Here is a 16774-nt window from a genome sequence, read left to right as displayed (position 1 = left end):
CTCCCTATCCCACCCCTCTAGGTGGTCACAAAGCACTGAGCTGATCTCCCTGTGCTATGCGGCTGCTTCCCACTAGCTATCTATTTTACGTTTGGTAGTGTATATATGTCCATGCCACTCTCTCACTTTGTCACAGCTTACCCTTCCCCCTCCCCATATCCTCAAGTCCATTCTCTAGTAGGTCTGCATCTTTATTCCCATCTTGCCCTTAGGTTCTTCATGACCTTTTTTTTTTTTTTTTTTTAGATTCCATATATATGTGTTAGCATACGGTATTTGTTTTTCTCTCTCTGACTTACTTCACTCTGTATGACAGACTCTAGGTCCATCCACCTCACTACAAATAACTCAATTTCGTTTCTTTTTATGGCTGAGTAATATTCCATTGTATATATGTGCCACATCTTCTTTAAAGCTAAATGCTTATTATTCCATGACCAGGATTTCAATTTGATGGGGGGCTGCATGATGAGCTAAGAGACTGTGAATATCTGAAGCACTGATGGAAAAACACCATTTCTCTTGGGCTGTGATTTACAATGAAAAGGATGTGTGTGGCAGGGTAGGGAGGAGGAAAGGACTGGGAAATTGTTAAGTCCTGTGTGAGGAGATACTTCATGAGATTTAAAGTGGAGCCCAGGTCACTCCCGCTCTGTTTGGTCAAACAAACCAAGAATTCCCTGAAGGTAGTAAAAATATATGAAACGTCTGAAGGCTAATATAAAAGACAGGGAGAGGTGGGTCGTTAAAAGGTAATCTATTCAAGTGATTCTAGTGAAGAAAGCCAGTAAGAGATGATAATAGGATACCAAGAAATTACTCAGAAGTAAGACTGTGAATGCAGACATATGCCCTCTTGTGTCTTTTATGAGCATCCTGTTATTTTTTGCAAGGTTTTCAGGATCTTCCAATAGGGCCAAATCTAATTTGCCAGGGAAGAAGCAAATAGATGACAACTACACAGTTAGGGCATTAGCTTTTTGGACATATTTTTAAGACACTTTCCAACACTGCCTCTCAACCACAACACATACAAATACATTATACTCAACAACCCCCAACACACCTACACACCTGTGCACATGCACACACATGTGTGGGCACACACACAGCTGGCATCCTGGTACCTTTTCCGTTCTCTAATATCGCAATATTCTCAAATCCACACTTGAATTAGTACATTCTATGACTATCTTTCAACAATGAATTCTTATATTTGCTGTATGGACAGAGATGTAGATGGTATCTGCAGGATTTTTGCTCCCCAAATCAATGGCAGCAGTTTCTTGGTCTGTGGTCCACAGAGTTATACGTATCCACAATATTAAGTGCTTTTCTGCCCACTGTTCATTACCAAAAAAATGGTTCCCTTTTCTGAAGGTTTCTTGAGAGAAAAAAATGCAGCTTTGGTAGGTACTAAACAATTTGCCAGTAGGATAGATAGTCTTGGATGTCAACTAAGTAAAGAGAAATGTCTGGAAGAAACAATTCAAGAATATTTATAGGTTGCAATTATCTCTCCAGTGGCAGTTAAATTTGACATAGCATCTGCCAAGTCCTTCAATAAAATAATTTTTTTCAAGAATGTGTAGTAAATGAGGAAGCATAGTAATATCAGGAAGTGGGCCTTAATATTCAGAATAGCATTAGGTTTCATAAGCAATAGAGGCATATTGGGACACAGAGCTTTCAGCAGATACTGAATTAGACCACACTTTAAATTTAACTATGTGTCCAAACCATGGCAGATGTTCCAAGAGTTACATGAAACAAAGCAATATGCTGACTACGCGCTTTTTGCAAAGCCCTAAATAAGAAATAAATAGCATAATATAACTAAGGTAACTGTGGATTCTATTAAATTTCATCCTAGATTACATTATTAAAATAATATTTTAAATCATAAGTTTAAATCTAGACAAAGTGCCACCTTAAGTGAAAGCAGAATTGTTTGGGGGAAGATAGAGATGAATTAAAATCATATCTTAGGGCTTCCCTTGTGGCACAGTGGTTGAGAATCTGCCTGCCAATGCAGGGGACACGGGTTTGAGCCCTGGTCTGGGAAGATCCTACATGCCGCGGAGCAACTAGGCCCGTGAGCCACAACTACTGAGCCTGCACGTCTGGAGCCTGTGCTCCGCAACAAGAGAGGCCACGATAGTCAGAGGCCCGCGCACCGCGATGAAGAGTGGCCCCCGCTTGCTGCAACTAGAGAAAGCCCTCTCACAGAAGCGAAGACCCAACATAGCCAAAAATAATAAATAAATAAATAAATATGTTTTAAAAATTAAAAATCATATCTTAGCTGCAAACGGAAGCTAAGAAAATCACTTCTATAAAATAGATTCCCTTGCAAGAAAATGATTTTAAAACAGACTTTATTTCAGCAAACACTTATGAATATTTCTTAAAAACAGAATTTTGGAAAGATTTTAAAATCTAAAGATAGGTACTATATCTGGATATATTATTTATTCACTGATATCTATCCAAAATTTACTACACTATGCAGTTTGATCAGAGGTTTAGCAGTATTTAGAAATTCTGTGAACCAGTGAAATAATCTCTGCCACAAACCTGGGGCTTAAGGGCCAGACTATAGCTCTGGAACATGCAAGAAATAGGAACACCAAAATCAAGGGCCAGTTCTAAAGGAAATAAGAATCATGGAAGTGCTATGAAGTTGGAATCAAATCTCAATCTGGGCAACAAGCTGAGAAGTAATGTTAGCATACATTTTTTAAAAGTGGGGTAAGAGAAGAGAACTAATATTTATTTAGAACTTTAGACCTGCCAGATACAATTTAAATCTAATTTTCACAATAAACTTTATAAGAATTTTTATCCTCTTATTCTATATGTGGAAACCTAATGTTTATCAAAGAAACTGAATAAAATAGAATAAAATAACATTGCTGAATTGTAGATCTAAGTAAGATTTGAATTCAGGTTTTGCCTAATGTTAGATCCATGATCACTTTATTTCACTAGTGGTCCTCAGACTTTGTGATAATAAAATAATAACTAATACAAGTTGAGCGTTTGATATGTGTCCAACACTGTTCCATGCATTTAAAACATATTAACATATTTAATATTCTCAACAAACTTAAGTGATATGTTAATATTATTATCTGTAGGGTTTAACTTGCCTAGGATCACTGAGCTAGTAAGTAAAGAGATGGGATATAGACTGTATATTCTGGCTCCTTAAACTAATGCTCTTAACTACACAGTGCGTCCTCATGATACTTGAAGTAGTATCATGATACCTCTCTCTTAAGTAGTATGGGATGACAGGCCCAGAACAAGCACCAAATCTGGTCCACTGCCTGTTTTTGTAAATAAAGTTTTATGGCACTCTAGCTATGCTCATTTGTTTACATCATATATCTGCTTTCTTACTACTACTTAATTGAATTGTTGCAATACAGTCTATATGGCCAGGACTTTACAGAAAGACTTTGCTGACCCCTAATGAAGGCCATGGATAACAAAACAATATTTGTCTATTTTTGAGGTAAGTGAATAAAATTTTTCATAATAATTCATTACTCTTTTTAAACTCCTCATCTCCTCTTACTTACAGAAGCTCATCTAACCAAGAGAACAAGACAGATGTATCTATTTGTCGTCACATGTATTTGTCATAAATATGAGTTATTTTGATTTTATTAATAGCTAGCCCACTATACAGAGCTTATTTCACTTTAAAAAACAATAACAGAAAATAATCTATTTAAACTACAATACTTGAAATAGTAAACATCTGTATTCCTATTAGTAAATTTATATTAAAAGTCAATACTAGTTTTCTCAGGGTTTCATTTTCATCAAGGTTAAAATGAAATAGTTAAGGAATAACTGTCCTGCATCTAAACGAGTCACTAGATGTTAAAACGCTTTTGCTAATCTGTAAACATGTGAACACTTTACAGTTTATATTACTCCTAAGCAACTGCATTATGCTGTCTGAATTTGTAACACCATCTTTTATATACTCGGTGATTAAAAATAGGCATTTTCACTGTAGTTAAATATGCCTTTGTTTCTGATTTTCAAACCTGAATAAAACACAATTTCTGTAAAAGTGTGTCTCAGAGGAACACAATTGCAGGCTTTCCACAGCATCATTTGCTTAAATGGCTCTCTGCTCTCTCCTTCCCTCCCCCACCAGAAGCACTGAACCCACTAAGCATCCCCTAGAGATCCTGCAGAGTGCCATCTGCTGTATATCTGCTATGTTGCAGCCTGAAATTCTTGATGTGAGATTTAGCCCATCAAATCACACAATAGTATGTGAGTTGTATTACAGCTGAGACATTAATGCTGGATGCAAGAAGAAAATTAAAAGTTAAACATGCATAGCAGAACCACATTAGTGGTTATTTGATTAATTATTGAATATGATTATAACACAAATAACCACATCATTCAGGTACAATGAGGGTGGCGGTTATTGTTAATACAGGGCTGTAGTTTGTTTTTAATAAGTAATAAAATAATACACATGACTGGCAGATTATGTAAGTACTCATACCGGGAAAGAATTCTCTGCCTGATTGTTATAACCTTTCTCTCACTGATCCCACTCCGTTTTTAGTTTGACATCATTTTTTAAATACCAAATGATACACTGATGGCAAAGGGAAGAGAAATACAGAGGAAAATTGCATTGTAGGGGATGGAGTTGGTGTACAGGGAGCCACTCAGAGGACACACAATTGGGGAAGACTGAGTTTTTTAAGGCAACGTTAAACATATATAAGAAAATATTATGTATATGCAATGATTTTGACAGAAACACATAAGAAAATATACCATGAATATAAAATAAATATCTGCCTTAATTGCACATGTCCACCCTTCCTCAACCACTACCTCTACACATGTAATCTTACCTTGACTACCATGTTTAACATCCCCATACTTTTCAAAATGTATATTCTTTAATAATATTTAATAATTATTTAGCTTTGCATATTTTTAAACTCTATATTCTGTATGAATTTATCTGTGACTTGGTTTTTGTGTTGAAAACACTCTTTGTGGGACATGATGATACATGAACATAAAGCATTCTATTACATGAATATACCCGGAGGGAGAGTAATTTGGTACAAGCACTTTGGAAAAACTTTGATATTATCTAGTAGTTTTGAACATGCACTTACGTAGTAATTCTGCTTCTGAGAGAGACCAGATTCTCATGGAGAGATTAACACTTTGCTCAAAGTCATATGTACCTACTGAGATTTGATACTCAAATTTGAGCAGTCTGTCCTAGTACAGACTAGTATATTGTGATCACTATATTAGATTGCCTCTGCAGTATAAATAACAACTTTAGGTAATATAAGTAATACTCTTTAAAGAAAAAAATAATACCTCAGTATGGAGGGTACTCATGTAAGATGAACGTTTGGTCATCATTAATTAACCTAATAAAATTTATAATATCCTTCCAAAACTAAGACATGTCTTACCTTAAAAGATATTTTAAAAATTCGTTCAGGGCATTCATTTTCACATCCTTCAAAGTCATAGACCAATGACTTACAAAGAAATAAACCAATAATTTAATAACTGAGAACAAGCTGGAAAGAGTTACTATTTCTATTTTAGGCTTTAGCTTTATAAATTAATACTTTGTATAGATTGTTTTACATATTGAAATTTCTAAAGCCTGGGAAATATGCTTTTGGAATTAATCAGTAGATTGACAAATCCACTGACTGTTTATCTTTTCTTATCATATTTACTTCTCAGCATCATTCCTCAAGTTGACTTTCTTAAAGCAATGTTTTCCCTTGCTTCTTGATATTACTCTTGGTATTCTTCCCATCTCATTGGACACTCTTTTTTTTTTTTTTTTAAACTTTCTGATCATTTAATGTTGACGCTTCCCACCCTGGTTTTAGGTACAAGTTCTTTCTTCCATAGCTTTAAACAGAATCTATATAATCATGAATACTCAATCTATATTTTTAGCCCTTATCTTTCTGGGTTTGCAGACACATTAATTCAAATTTCTATTTGACAAGTACATTTGCATGTCTAAATAAGCATCTCAACCTCAACCTGGCCAAAAGAAAACTCTTGTTTCCTTCCTGTCGCACACAGGTTAACCCTCTTCTAGTCTTCCCAGTCTCAGAAAATGGCAATAATGTCTACCCTGTACTCAAAGAACAACTCTCAGTTGCCCTTGCTTTTTCTCTTGCTATCACTACCCAATTCCAATTCATAGCAATGGCTGCTGACATTACTTCCAAAACAAGTCACACACCTTTTGCCTTCTCTCTGTCTCAACTGTTACTACCATGGTCTATCATCATTATTTCTCACTTGGAAAAAAACTTTCTTACATATTTACTGTAAACAGGAAATTCAATTGACATGTAGTAGTTCTTTAGCCAAGGAATGTCAGGTCAAATGTGCTAGCACAACTGAATGCCCAGAAAAACATAAATGACAACAATACTTCCACTTTCAGTTTCAGCTAGTAATAGCCTTTATTAACAACTATTAATATTGAGTTATTATTCAATAAATACAACATATTGTCCTATTAAAAACATTTACTGGTATATTTCCAAGTTTAAGAAATCTCAAATATTCTACCTTGCTTGAAACGGTCAGTATTAATCACACAAATGAATGAGATCATTGCAGCAGCTCCTGTTCAAGGGTACTTAAACCCACACTCTCACTGTGATAACTTGTTATATATATTTTACTGTTTAACTGGCTCTATGAAATAGTTGGTAAATGTTGCATAGGATAAAATAGAGACTCAAAAACCTTAATCAACTTGTAGCAGCTATTAAGCAGCAGAAGTGAGAATCACATCTATATCTCAATGGTTTTAAACACCTGTAATTTTTACCACTCTAATATACCTCTTCTAGTGGGACTTTGTGGGTGAAATGGGATTAAGGATTAGGGAAGAATTTTTCTCTACCTTCTCTAACCTCTCTCAGAGGACTGTTGAAAGTTAAGGTTGCTTACATAGCAAAAGAGTCGTGGAAATATATTTCCCTCCCCTTCTTATCTATTTTCCAGATCAAGCTTATAGCCTCATAAAAAGCCAAGCCTCAGGTAGGTAGAGTATTCTTACTTGGAAACCTATCTATTCTCAATGAATCTAAGTTATGCCATTATCTGAACTAGAGGTTTCTTCAAGGAGTATACAGGTGATTTATTGCTTTATATGAAGGGTTTTTTATATATATATATATTTTTTTTACTTATGTTATTCTAAAATTGAGAAGAAAATTAAGCTCCAATAACAACTGGTAAGAACTGACAATAGTGCCCTAACTTAGTCTACATGATAAATGGTCATAGTTCACTTACAGGTCTTCCAAGGGAAGATGAGAAATTCCATAAAATGGTGGACTATGGTAGCTTGGATAAGAAGGGCCACAATGTTCTTCACTTCGTGGCGTCCAGGTCTTTGTATAGTGCCCTCTCACATTGAATCAATACAGTTTACAAAAGTGACGGTATGTTACTTCCAAGATTAGGTTATAAAAGATATCATTTATTTCATCTTATTTTCTTTCTCTTGGATTGCATACTCTGGGGGGAAGACAGCTACCATGTCACCAAATGAAGAGGTCCACATGGTGAGGCTCTGAGGCTCTGATCACCTGTAGTAAAAAACTGAACCTTCCTGCCACATTACATTAATCCTCAAGCCCAGTCAAACTTTCACATGACTGCAGTTATGGCTGACATCTCGAGTGCAACCTCATTGAAAGGCCTTCAGCCAGAAGCAGTATGTAAACTGCTCTCAAATTCCTGACCACAAAAACTATGAGATAGCAAATGTCTGTTTTAGTCCACTAGATAATTTGCTATGGAACAATACATAATTTAATTATAAAATTCTATCTTTGTATCCTTCGACCTTGCTAAATTCACTTATTATTCCTACTAGGCTTATCATTAACTTTCTTGTTGATTCCTTAGGGATATCTATATAAACATCTTGCATCTTCAGATACAGGTAGTTTTATCTTTTCTTTCCAATATTTATGCTTTTAATGCTTTTTCTTGCCTATTTTTAGCAAGAACCTCCAGCACAATGTTCATTAAAAGTGGGGAGAGTGGACATTCTTGCTTTGCTAATAGTATTAGAAGCTTCCGTTTTACCTCATTAAGTATGGATATTAGCTGTAGGGATAGGAGTTCCCCTCTACTACCACTGTGTTCAGTTTTTCTCTCTTTTAACCATAAATTGATGTTTGAGTTTTTCAAATGTTTTCTTCACCTATTAATATGCTCATGTACTTTTTCCTTTTTTTAGTTTATTACTATAGTGAATTGCACTGACTGGTTTTTGAATGCTAAACAAACCTTGCACTCTTGCAGTAGAACCAAATAGGTCATTATATATATATATATATTTTATTTTATTTTATTTTATTTTTTTGCGGTACGCGGGCCTCTCACTGCCGTGGCCTCTCCCATTGCGGAGCACACAGGCTCCGGACGCGCAGGCTCAGCGGCCATGGCTCACGGGCCCAGCCGCTCCGCGGCATGTGGGATCCTCCCGGACCGGGGCACGAACCCACGTCCCCTGCATCGGCAGGCGGATTCTCAACCACTGCGCCACCAGGGAAGCCCTCATTATATATTTTTATAATGTCAATTTTATTTAGTAATTTAAAAGACTTTTGCATCCCTCTTTCTCTCTCTCTCCATATATATATATACACGAGAAATTTTCCTGTGATTTCATTTTACTTATAAAGATTTTGCCAGGTTATAATAGTCCTATGTCTGCCACACCAAAGAGCTGAGAAGCATATCTTGCTTCTCTATTTCCTAAACTTTTTTGCATAATATTAGTTTTAAGTCTTTCTTAAATATTTGTCAGAATGCACCAGTGAAACCTCCTGGACTTAGATTTTCTTTATGGGGATCATTTTCTCTTTTTTAATAATAAAATAGATCCCTTTAATAGAAATTGGACTATTCTGATTTTTAATTTCTTCTTGTGTCATTATGGAAAGTTGTATTCTACAAGGGATTTGTGATTTTCATCCAAATTGTCATATTTATTGACATACTATTGTTTATAACATTTCCTTATTATCCTTTTAATTCCCGTAAGATTTGTAGTGATTATTTCTCCCAGCAATTCATTGCTGATATTAGTAATTTGTATTTCTTATTTTCTTTTTTTCTTCTACGGTCTTTTTTTTTTTTTTTAACTTCTCAAAGAACCAATTTGAGCACTTCATAAATTTTCTATTATTTGTCTGTTTTCAATTTTATTAATTTTGTTTTTTATATTTATTTCTATTACTTCCTTGGGGTTTAATTTACCATTATTTTCTAGCTTCTTAAGGAGAAGATTAGTTATTAATTATGGCACTTTATTACTTTAAATATAAACTTTTAAAGTTATAAATTTCCTTCCAAGCATGGTTTCAACTATATCCCATGAATTTTGATTTATTCTATTATTATTACCATCTCATTTGAAACACTTTAAAATTTCCCTGAGGTTTCTAAATTGATCCATGGGGTATACCTAAGTTTGCTGTTTAATTTCAAAATATTTGATGTTTTTCTAGTTACTTGATTATTCATGATTTTTGATTTAATTCCACTGTTCTCAAAAAATGTATTACATAGATGTCTACATTTGAAATTTATTGAGATATTTCTCTTACCCAGCATATACTCTGTTTTGGTGATGTTCCACACACACTGAAAAGCTGGTAAAATTCTGTTACGTAAAAGTCAGTCATTACTAAAGAAGTTAAATACGGTTTTCAAATTTTCTGAAGCTTTCCTGATTTTTAGTTGTTTTATCAGTTATTGAGAGAAGAGAGTTAAAATCTTCAACTATGATTGTGAAGTACCTACCTCTTCATTTAGTTCTGTCAGATTTTGCAACATATATTTACAAGTTACATACATAGGTCATCCGCATGTATGACTGTTACGTCTTCCTGATGAACTGACTCTTTTGTGTGTGTGTGTGTGTGTGTGTGTATATTTTTTTTTCACATCTTTATTGCAGTATAAATGCTTTATAATGTTGTATCATCATTATGAAATGCAGCTCTTTGATTCTGGTGATATATCTTATCTTTATATCTACCTGACATGGGTAGAGCCACTCTAGTTTTCTTGCATTTGCAGTTTTTGTGGTGTATCTTTTTCCAATTTTTATCTTAAACTAATTTTTATGCAAGCAAAAACAAGCAAATAAACAAAGTAGGTAGCAGAAACTTGGAATTTTATTACTTTCAAAAGATAAATATAAAGAGCAGTCTAATTATTATATTGTTATCTAGATTTACATGGGTAATTGCTTGTTTTTGGTGAATTTCCTTACTTCATGACTCTCCACTGTTGCTTTTTCCTTCTGTAATTATCCATTGTCAGAGTTCCTATTCTACAGGCTTTTCATTTGCTTTTGAGATTTGCTGATAGGAAAATGTTAGTTTATAAGAACGTTGTTATAGATTTGGGAATCATTTCACCAAAATGTGCTAAAAGAAAAAAATCTTTAAGGAATGCCCACCATACAATGATTTACGGTGAAGTTCAAAACACTCCAAATTTTGTCATATATTTATGTATTATATTTAAAAATAAAAGAAATAAGTTTATGTTTAAAATTATCCTTGAAAGTTTCCCATTATTATTTTTTAGAGATAATAAAATTAGTTTGAACTGCTAGATTGTTGAGAAAAAAAGAAAAATGGGTAAGAGCTCTTTATTCAATGGAAACCCAAATGTTTATGTCAACTACCTGAGCTTGTAAATTATATTGATTCTCGAACAAATAGTTCTCTGATTTTCACTAATGTAATTTTATTGTTAGATTCCCCTGATCATATCAACATTTTTTAAATTTGTTTAACATTTATCTAACGTTAAAAAAAATGTCTTATATGATTTAGGAAATTTGCTAGAAACATTTGTTAAACATAAATTAAAAAGGCAAGCATGGGCTTCCTTGGTGGCGCAGTGGTTGGGAGTCTGCCTGCCGATGCAGGGGACGCGGGTTCATGCCCTGGTCCGGGAGGATCCCACATGCCACGGAGCGGCTGGGCCCGTGGGCCATGGCCGCTGGGCCTGCGCGTCCAGAGCCTGTGCTCCGCGGCGGGAGAGGCCACAGTAGTGAGAGGTCCGCGTGCCACAAAAAACAAAAACAAACAAAAAAAAAAAGGCAAGCATGTTGGGTGGAGGGGCATTGCAAACAATCTTGGATAAACATTCTTATTAGCTGTTATCTTACTAGAAACTATGCACTGCATCTAAAATCCCTTCCCAGTAGTCTTCCTGGTCAGTTACCGAACAGTACAAACAAATTCTATAATAAGAGAATAACAAAAAGAGAACAGCGCAAACTGAAAGGAAACATCAAAACAAAAACTATTTCTATAGATATTGTATTAAATATTTTCTTCTTTTACAGGTAATGGAGTTATGTGAAAAAGTTAATAAAAAAGGAAGAAAAATTTATATAGTTCTCCCTTGCTGTAGTCACTTTTATTAAAAATCACTAATTTGAAAAAATAAAGTGACAACAGAATTTCTTAGGGCCCAAAGCCAGCCTTTTTTTTTTTTTTTTTTAAATAAAGGAATTGATATTTGGGGTTGTCATAGCAAATGATCTCCAAAGAAGGGGGATAAAATTGGCAGTGTGAGCTTCCATTCAGATAATTCACACTTGACCTATCTAAGAATTAAAATCTAAGATGGCAACAGAGTAGCATTAGGAAAAATCTCAAATAGGAGTGGTTTCCAGTGTGATGCACTAAACTCATTAATGACTTTTTTCATCTTAAAAATAAAATAATTGGGATATTCTGCAGTTAAAAATTATCTGGAGTGGGAAGCAGCAGCATAGAACAGGGAGATCAGCTCGGTGCTTTGTGATGACCTAGAGGGGTGGGATAGGGAGGGTGGGAGGGAGGCTCAAGAGGGAGGGGATGTGGGGACATGTGTATGCATATGGCTGATTCACTTTGGTGTACAACAGAAACTAACACAATATTGTGAAGCAATTATACTCCAATAAAGATCTATTAAAAAAATTATCTGTATACACAGGTGGACTACTAAGCATCATAAAAATAAGTTAATAGAAATAAACTCTATTTGTCTATGTTAAAAAAGGTATTATTAATCTAAAATGAATAGCTGGAATTAAATTCAACAATGAAATCTGAATTGCCATTTAAAAACTCATGGCTTAGAGAATATTTTCTTTAAAGGCACCTATTATGAATATCATTTTTCTAGAAGAGATGTTAATGCTAATCATATAATAGTATTGCTTTTCTTGCTGACCATAAAGAGTAAGACCCCCTGATCTCTGAATGGGCTTAACAAACAGATGTAATTATTATTCATTTTACATTAGCTTTAAAAGTCAATTCTCTTCAGTTTCTTCAAATACTCTTTAATGAAGAAAAACAGATAGAAATATAAAAACAATCTCAGTATACTCTGAATATTGACTTTATAGTGAATATCACTGCATATTTTTAAATTATAAAATTAAGTACATAAGAAAGCCCCTTGACTCTTCCTGTCAGTTTTTCCTACTTCCTTTTACTTTTTCGATTTTTTTAAATTAAAATCCAGACCAAAGAGAGAGGTAGAAAACTGAATACTTGACTGTTACAGACTTTGAGATTAATATCTTTTAATATAACAGCTATTATTAAGTTTGCGTTGTTCAGAGAGGTTCAGACTACATGTCAAGCAAAAGGCTAGGACGCCTGAACTGGTGCAGACAGAAACACTTATGTTGTCAATATAGAAACCACATAGTCATACATATAGCGGTGTACTGGTAAATATTTAACAACAGCTCTCCAAAATTTAAAAGCCCTACCTTGCATTGTTTGCCAATTTCTGTGGCATAATATTCCCGTGTGGCTGATTTCAAGCTAACAAAGTGACATAAATGAATGTACATTAGCTATTATATAGTATTTCTACATATAGATCCAATAGATGTAAATAAGCTCACAAGTGTAATTAATAGTAAAATATAGTAAAGTTAGTAGGAAATGTAGAGATTTCAGTACTGATTACCCTTTTAAAAGTATGATTTGTTTCATTATAAGTGTATATAATTTAATTTTTTTAATGCCTGTGCTTAACTGTCAGCTCATAAAATTCCTGAAATTCTAACAATGATCAAGTATAAGCACACCACTCCTACACACCACTGCATAGACACAAAGACCACCCCAGAGATATAAACTGGTTTGGGATGCAGAGATCTCTTCCAGTTACTACTTTAATAGCTGACAGGAATACATGACTGGATGCCCCTAATAGGCTATGACAATCACTTCTCTTAAATTCCCTTCTCTCTCCCTGATTCATTTCTGGCCTTTAGTGGTAGCCACTAGTGTTGTTATTATTGTTTTTATCAGTGTTATTAAAGGAAATATCAGTGGTCATCATTGTAAGTGAGTCATAATACTACTCATATTAAATAGTTGTATTTTTCTGTTCTCACACTATTTATGAACATCCCTTATCAATAATGAGAAATCAGTTAAACGATAATAGGACATGATAAAATGTCACTGAATTGAGAGTCAGAAATCTCAGGCTGTTGCTCCGAATTCACACCCACTAGAGGAAAGTCATTTAAAATTTTGGTGCCCTCATTTTACATCTTTGAAATAATATTGTTTACACTTTTTACAGAAATCCTCCAAAGAAAATAACTGTTGCAATTATAAAAATAAAACCATAACATACTTGAATCCTAAAGAATGGCTGATTCTTGGACATAAAGATGAAAGACTCCACTGCGTATTTTCCTGACTAGCTCATCATCTAACTGAGCATAGACTGAAAGAGGGCACCTGGAGTCAATGGGCAAAATCAATCAAACATTCAGATGAAATTTTACTAGATTAATTGTTATTGGAACAAAAATGACTAAATAAACTACTTTTATGGTATCATATAAACTCTCAATACCATTAAAATGAAGTCCAGTTAATAGGTCTCTCAATAGCTTTTTAAAAACATAACAGCTGATGCCCATTTCTCTTTATCTGACTTTTCCCAGACTTGGTATCAATTTATTCTTTTTTAATTCCTTCACAGAATCTTAGAATTTTGGGGAAGAGTACCTTATAAACAGAACTACAAACCCTTTATTTGACATATGAGAAAGGCTAAGTTCCACGAGGATACCTGACCCCTGCCCAGTGTTATGCAGTTAACTATTGATAGAAGCAGGGATTAACCAGGTCTACAGACTTCATTATCTACCAGCACTGAAAACATTAATCTTAGAGCAAACCATTACCTCTTGTAGAACTCTTTTCATCTTTAATAATAATGTCTTGACGGCTGTGCAGTCCTGTAGCATCAGTCTGAATGGCAGAGAATCGATGCCTCCATTTTCTTCCACACCTGGCAGGGGCCAATCTGCAGATGGACTGCTGGGTGTTCCCCTGATATGGGGACACCTGGCTTCCTGATCAATCTCTTTTGTTAATTTCAGGGAAAGGTTCCTAACAAGAAAAAAATGAACAAAAATTACTAGGTAGTATATTCAGAGCAGTATTTTCCAAGCTGTTGATCAGTGTCAGTAGTGAGCTAGAAAAAACTTCCTTGTGACTCTCATTATTTCTTCACATTAGTCTTTGGAAATTCTGAAACTTTCTGTCAAAATTATGAAGTTATTTGTCAATTTTATATATAGTGGTAATAAGGTTCAATGACAATCACTATTTTAGAATGTGATTTTTTCCCCAACTGGAATTTAATTTATACATGATAACAATGGGTTTACACTTATTTAACTCTTTTAAAAATGTTGAAATTCAAAAGTAATCACTGAAAGAGAAATTTCATATAGAGATTTTCTGAAAATATGCTTAAAAATTAACTGGAAAGAAAAGATTAAGAAACCAAAACTTGGGATAAAAAATTTTGGTAATTATTATTTTAAATTACTAAATTAATCAATTGTGGATTCAACCATTTTGTGGATTAAGAAAGACTAGTATGCATAGGATTTTATGTGAAAATAGTGAAATAACTGCGAGATGCATAACTTCATATGTAATTAGCATGCTTATCAAATAATCATTAAATTTTTAGCATAGTAATGTGTGGAAAATATTTTATTGATTACTTGATATAAACAATTATTTTTAAATACTGCATTTTGAAAATAACACGCTTATATTGAAGGTATATATAAAGAAAAGATATTAAGATTAACAATTTTCCAAATATGCCTATGAGGTAGATATAAAAATAGTATGAAAAGAGCAGCCTATGAAAATAGTCATTTTTAATGAGTTTTTCTAAATTTGTTTCCATTCATTAAAACTAATGGGCCTAAAATAAATAAATAAATAAATAAAAATAAAGGGGCTTCCCTGGTGGCGCAGTGGTTTAGAGTCCGCCTGCCGATGCAGGGGACACGGGTTCGTGCCCCGGTCCGGGAGGATCCCACATGCCGGGGAGCAGCTGGGCCCGTGAGCCATGGCCGCTGAGCCTGCGCGTCCGGAGCCTGTGCTCCACAACAGGAGAGGCCACAACAGTGAGAGGCCCGTGTACCGCAAAAAAAACCCCAAAACTAATGGGCCTATACAATAATGGCAATACTATAACATAGCTCAGGATATTTATGAAACTTATGCTCAATTTCAATAGCTTTTATGTATATTATTTACTGAAGTATATGACAAGGTCACCTGGCAACCTAAATTGAGAAAAAACACAGTTGCCTTGGAGCCTGCCACCAAGGTCAGGCAAAGACGCAAATAAAAAAATACGTCCTTGGTTAATTTTATCCAAATCTGATTATTCACAAATAGTATAACAATTTATAAAGTATAGGATAATTAGCAAAGAAACACATTTTTGGATCACACAATTGTTGACTTGTCTTCATGGGTATATTCAAGATCACAATTGTTATTTGAAATGATCATATTAATTACTATCCCCACTTTACATTTACAATGAAATAATAAATAAATAGTCATAGCTAACATTTTTTGAGGATTGACTGTGGGCCAAGTACTGTGCTAACCACTTCATGTGTGTTAATTTATCCAAACCTTGAACAAAACCAAGAGGTAGGGCTTCCCTGGTGGCGCAGTGGTTGAGAGTCCGCCTGCCGATGCAGGGGGCGCGGGTTCGTGCCCCGGTAGGGGAGGATCCCACATGCCGCGGAGCGGCTGGGCCCGTGAGCCCTGGCCGCTGGGCTTGCGCGTCCGGAGCCTGTGCTCCGCAGCGGGAGGGGCCGCAGCAGTGAGAGGCCCGCGTACCGCAAAAAAAAAAAACAAAAAACCAAGAGGTAGCTATAGTGAGTATCTTCATTTTACGTATGAGGAAATAGGCCCAGATAAGTAATTTTTCTCAAATTAAAATAGCTATTAAGAAGTTGACCTGAGATGAACCAACCTAAGTACATAAGCAGGATAAGATTTTTTTTTCCTACCAGCCATTTAACATGCATATATATACAATAATAATTAATGTATCTCAGGTAGTCCTGTAAGGACTTCATATATGCTAAACCACTTAATACTCATACAACTCTTTGAGGTATTAAAATCCCCATTTCACAGTTGAGGGATTTGAATCTCAAAGAAGTTAAGGTACATGCTGATGGCAATACAGCAAACAAGCAACAGAGCAGAGATTTGAACGCAGGCAGTGCACTCGAGCTCTTAGTCACAAGATTCTGCATCTCATAAACAAGCAAGCAAATGAACAAAAACAAAAATTGAAAAAAATAAAA

At 34.7% G+C, this 16774-nt stretch overlaps 1 protein-coding gene across 7 annotated transcripts in view; it reads right to left on the bottom strand.

Annotated features, from left to right (window-relative positions):
- The window catches only part of CCSER1 (coiled-coil serine rich protein 1), a 1274678-nt gene that overhangs the window by 807587 nt on the left and 450317 nt on the right, over positions 1-16774 (bottom strand). For all 7 annotated transcript variants that reach the window (XM_049709018.1, XM_049709019.1, XM_049709020.1 and 4 more), the window contains exon 6: positions 14318-14525. In XM_049709018.1, coding sequence (XP_049564975.1) covers positions 14318-14525 — 208 coding nt within the window. The remainder of the gene's footprint in view (positions 1-14317; positions 14526-16774) is intronic.

The sequence above is a fragment of the Orcinus orca genome, chromosome 4, assembly GCF_937001465.1.
Source record: "Orcinus orca chromosome 4, mOrcOrc1.1, whole genome shotgun sequence".
Classification (NCBI taxonomy): Eukaryota; Metazoa; Chordata; class Mammalia; order Artiodactyla; family Delphinidae; genus Orcinus; species Orcinus orca.
The sequence above is the reverse complement of the archived record's forward strand: the minus strand, read 5'-3'. Positions and strand labels throughout refer to the sequence as shown.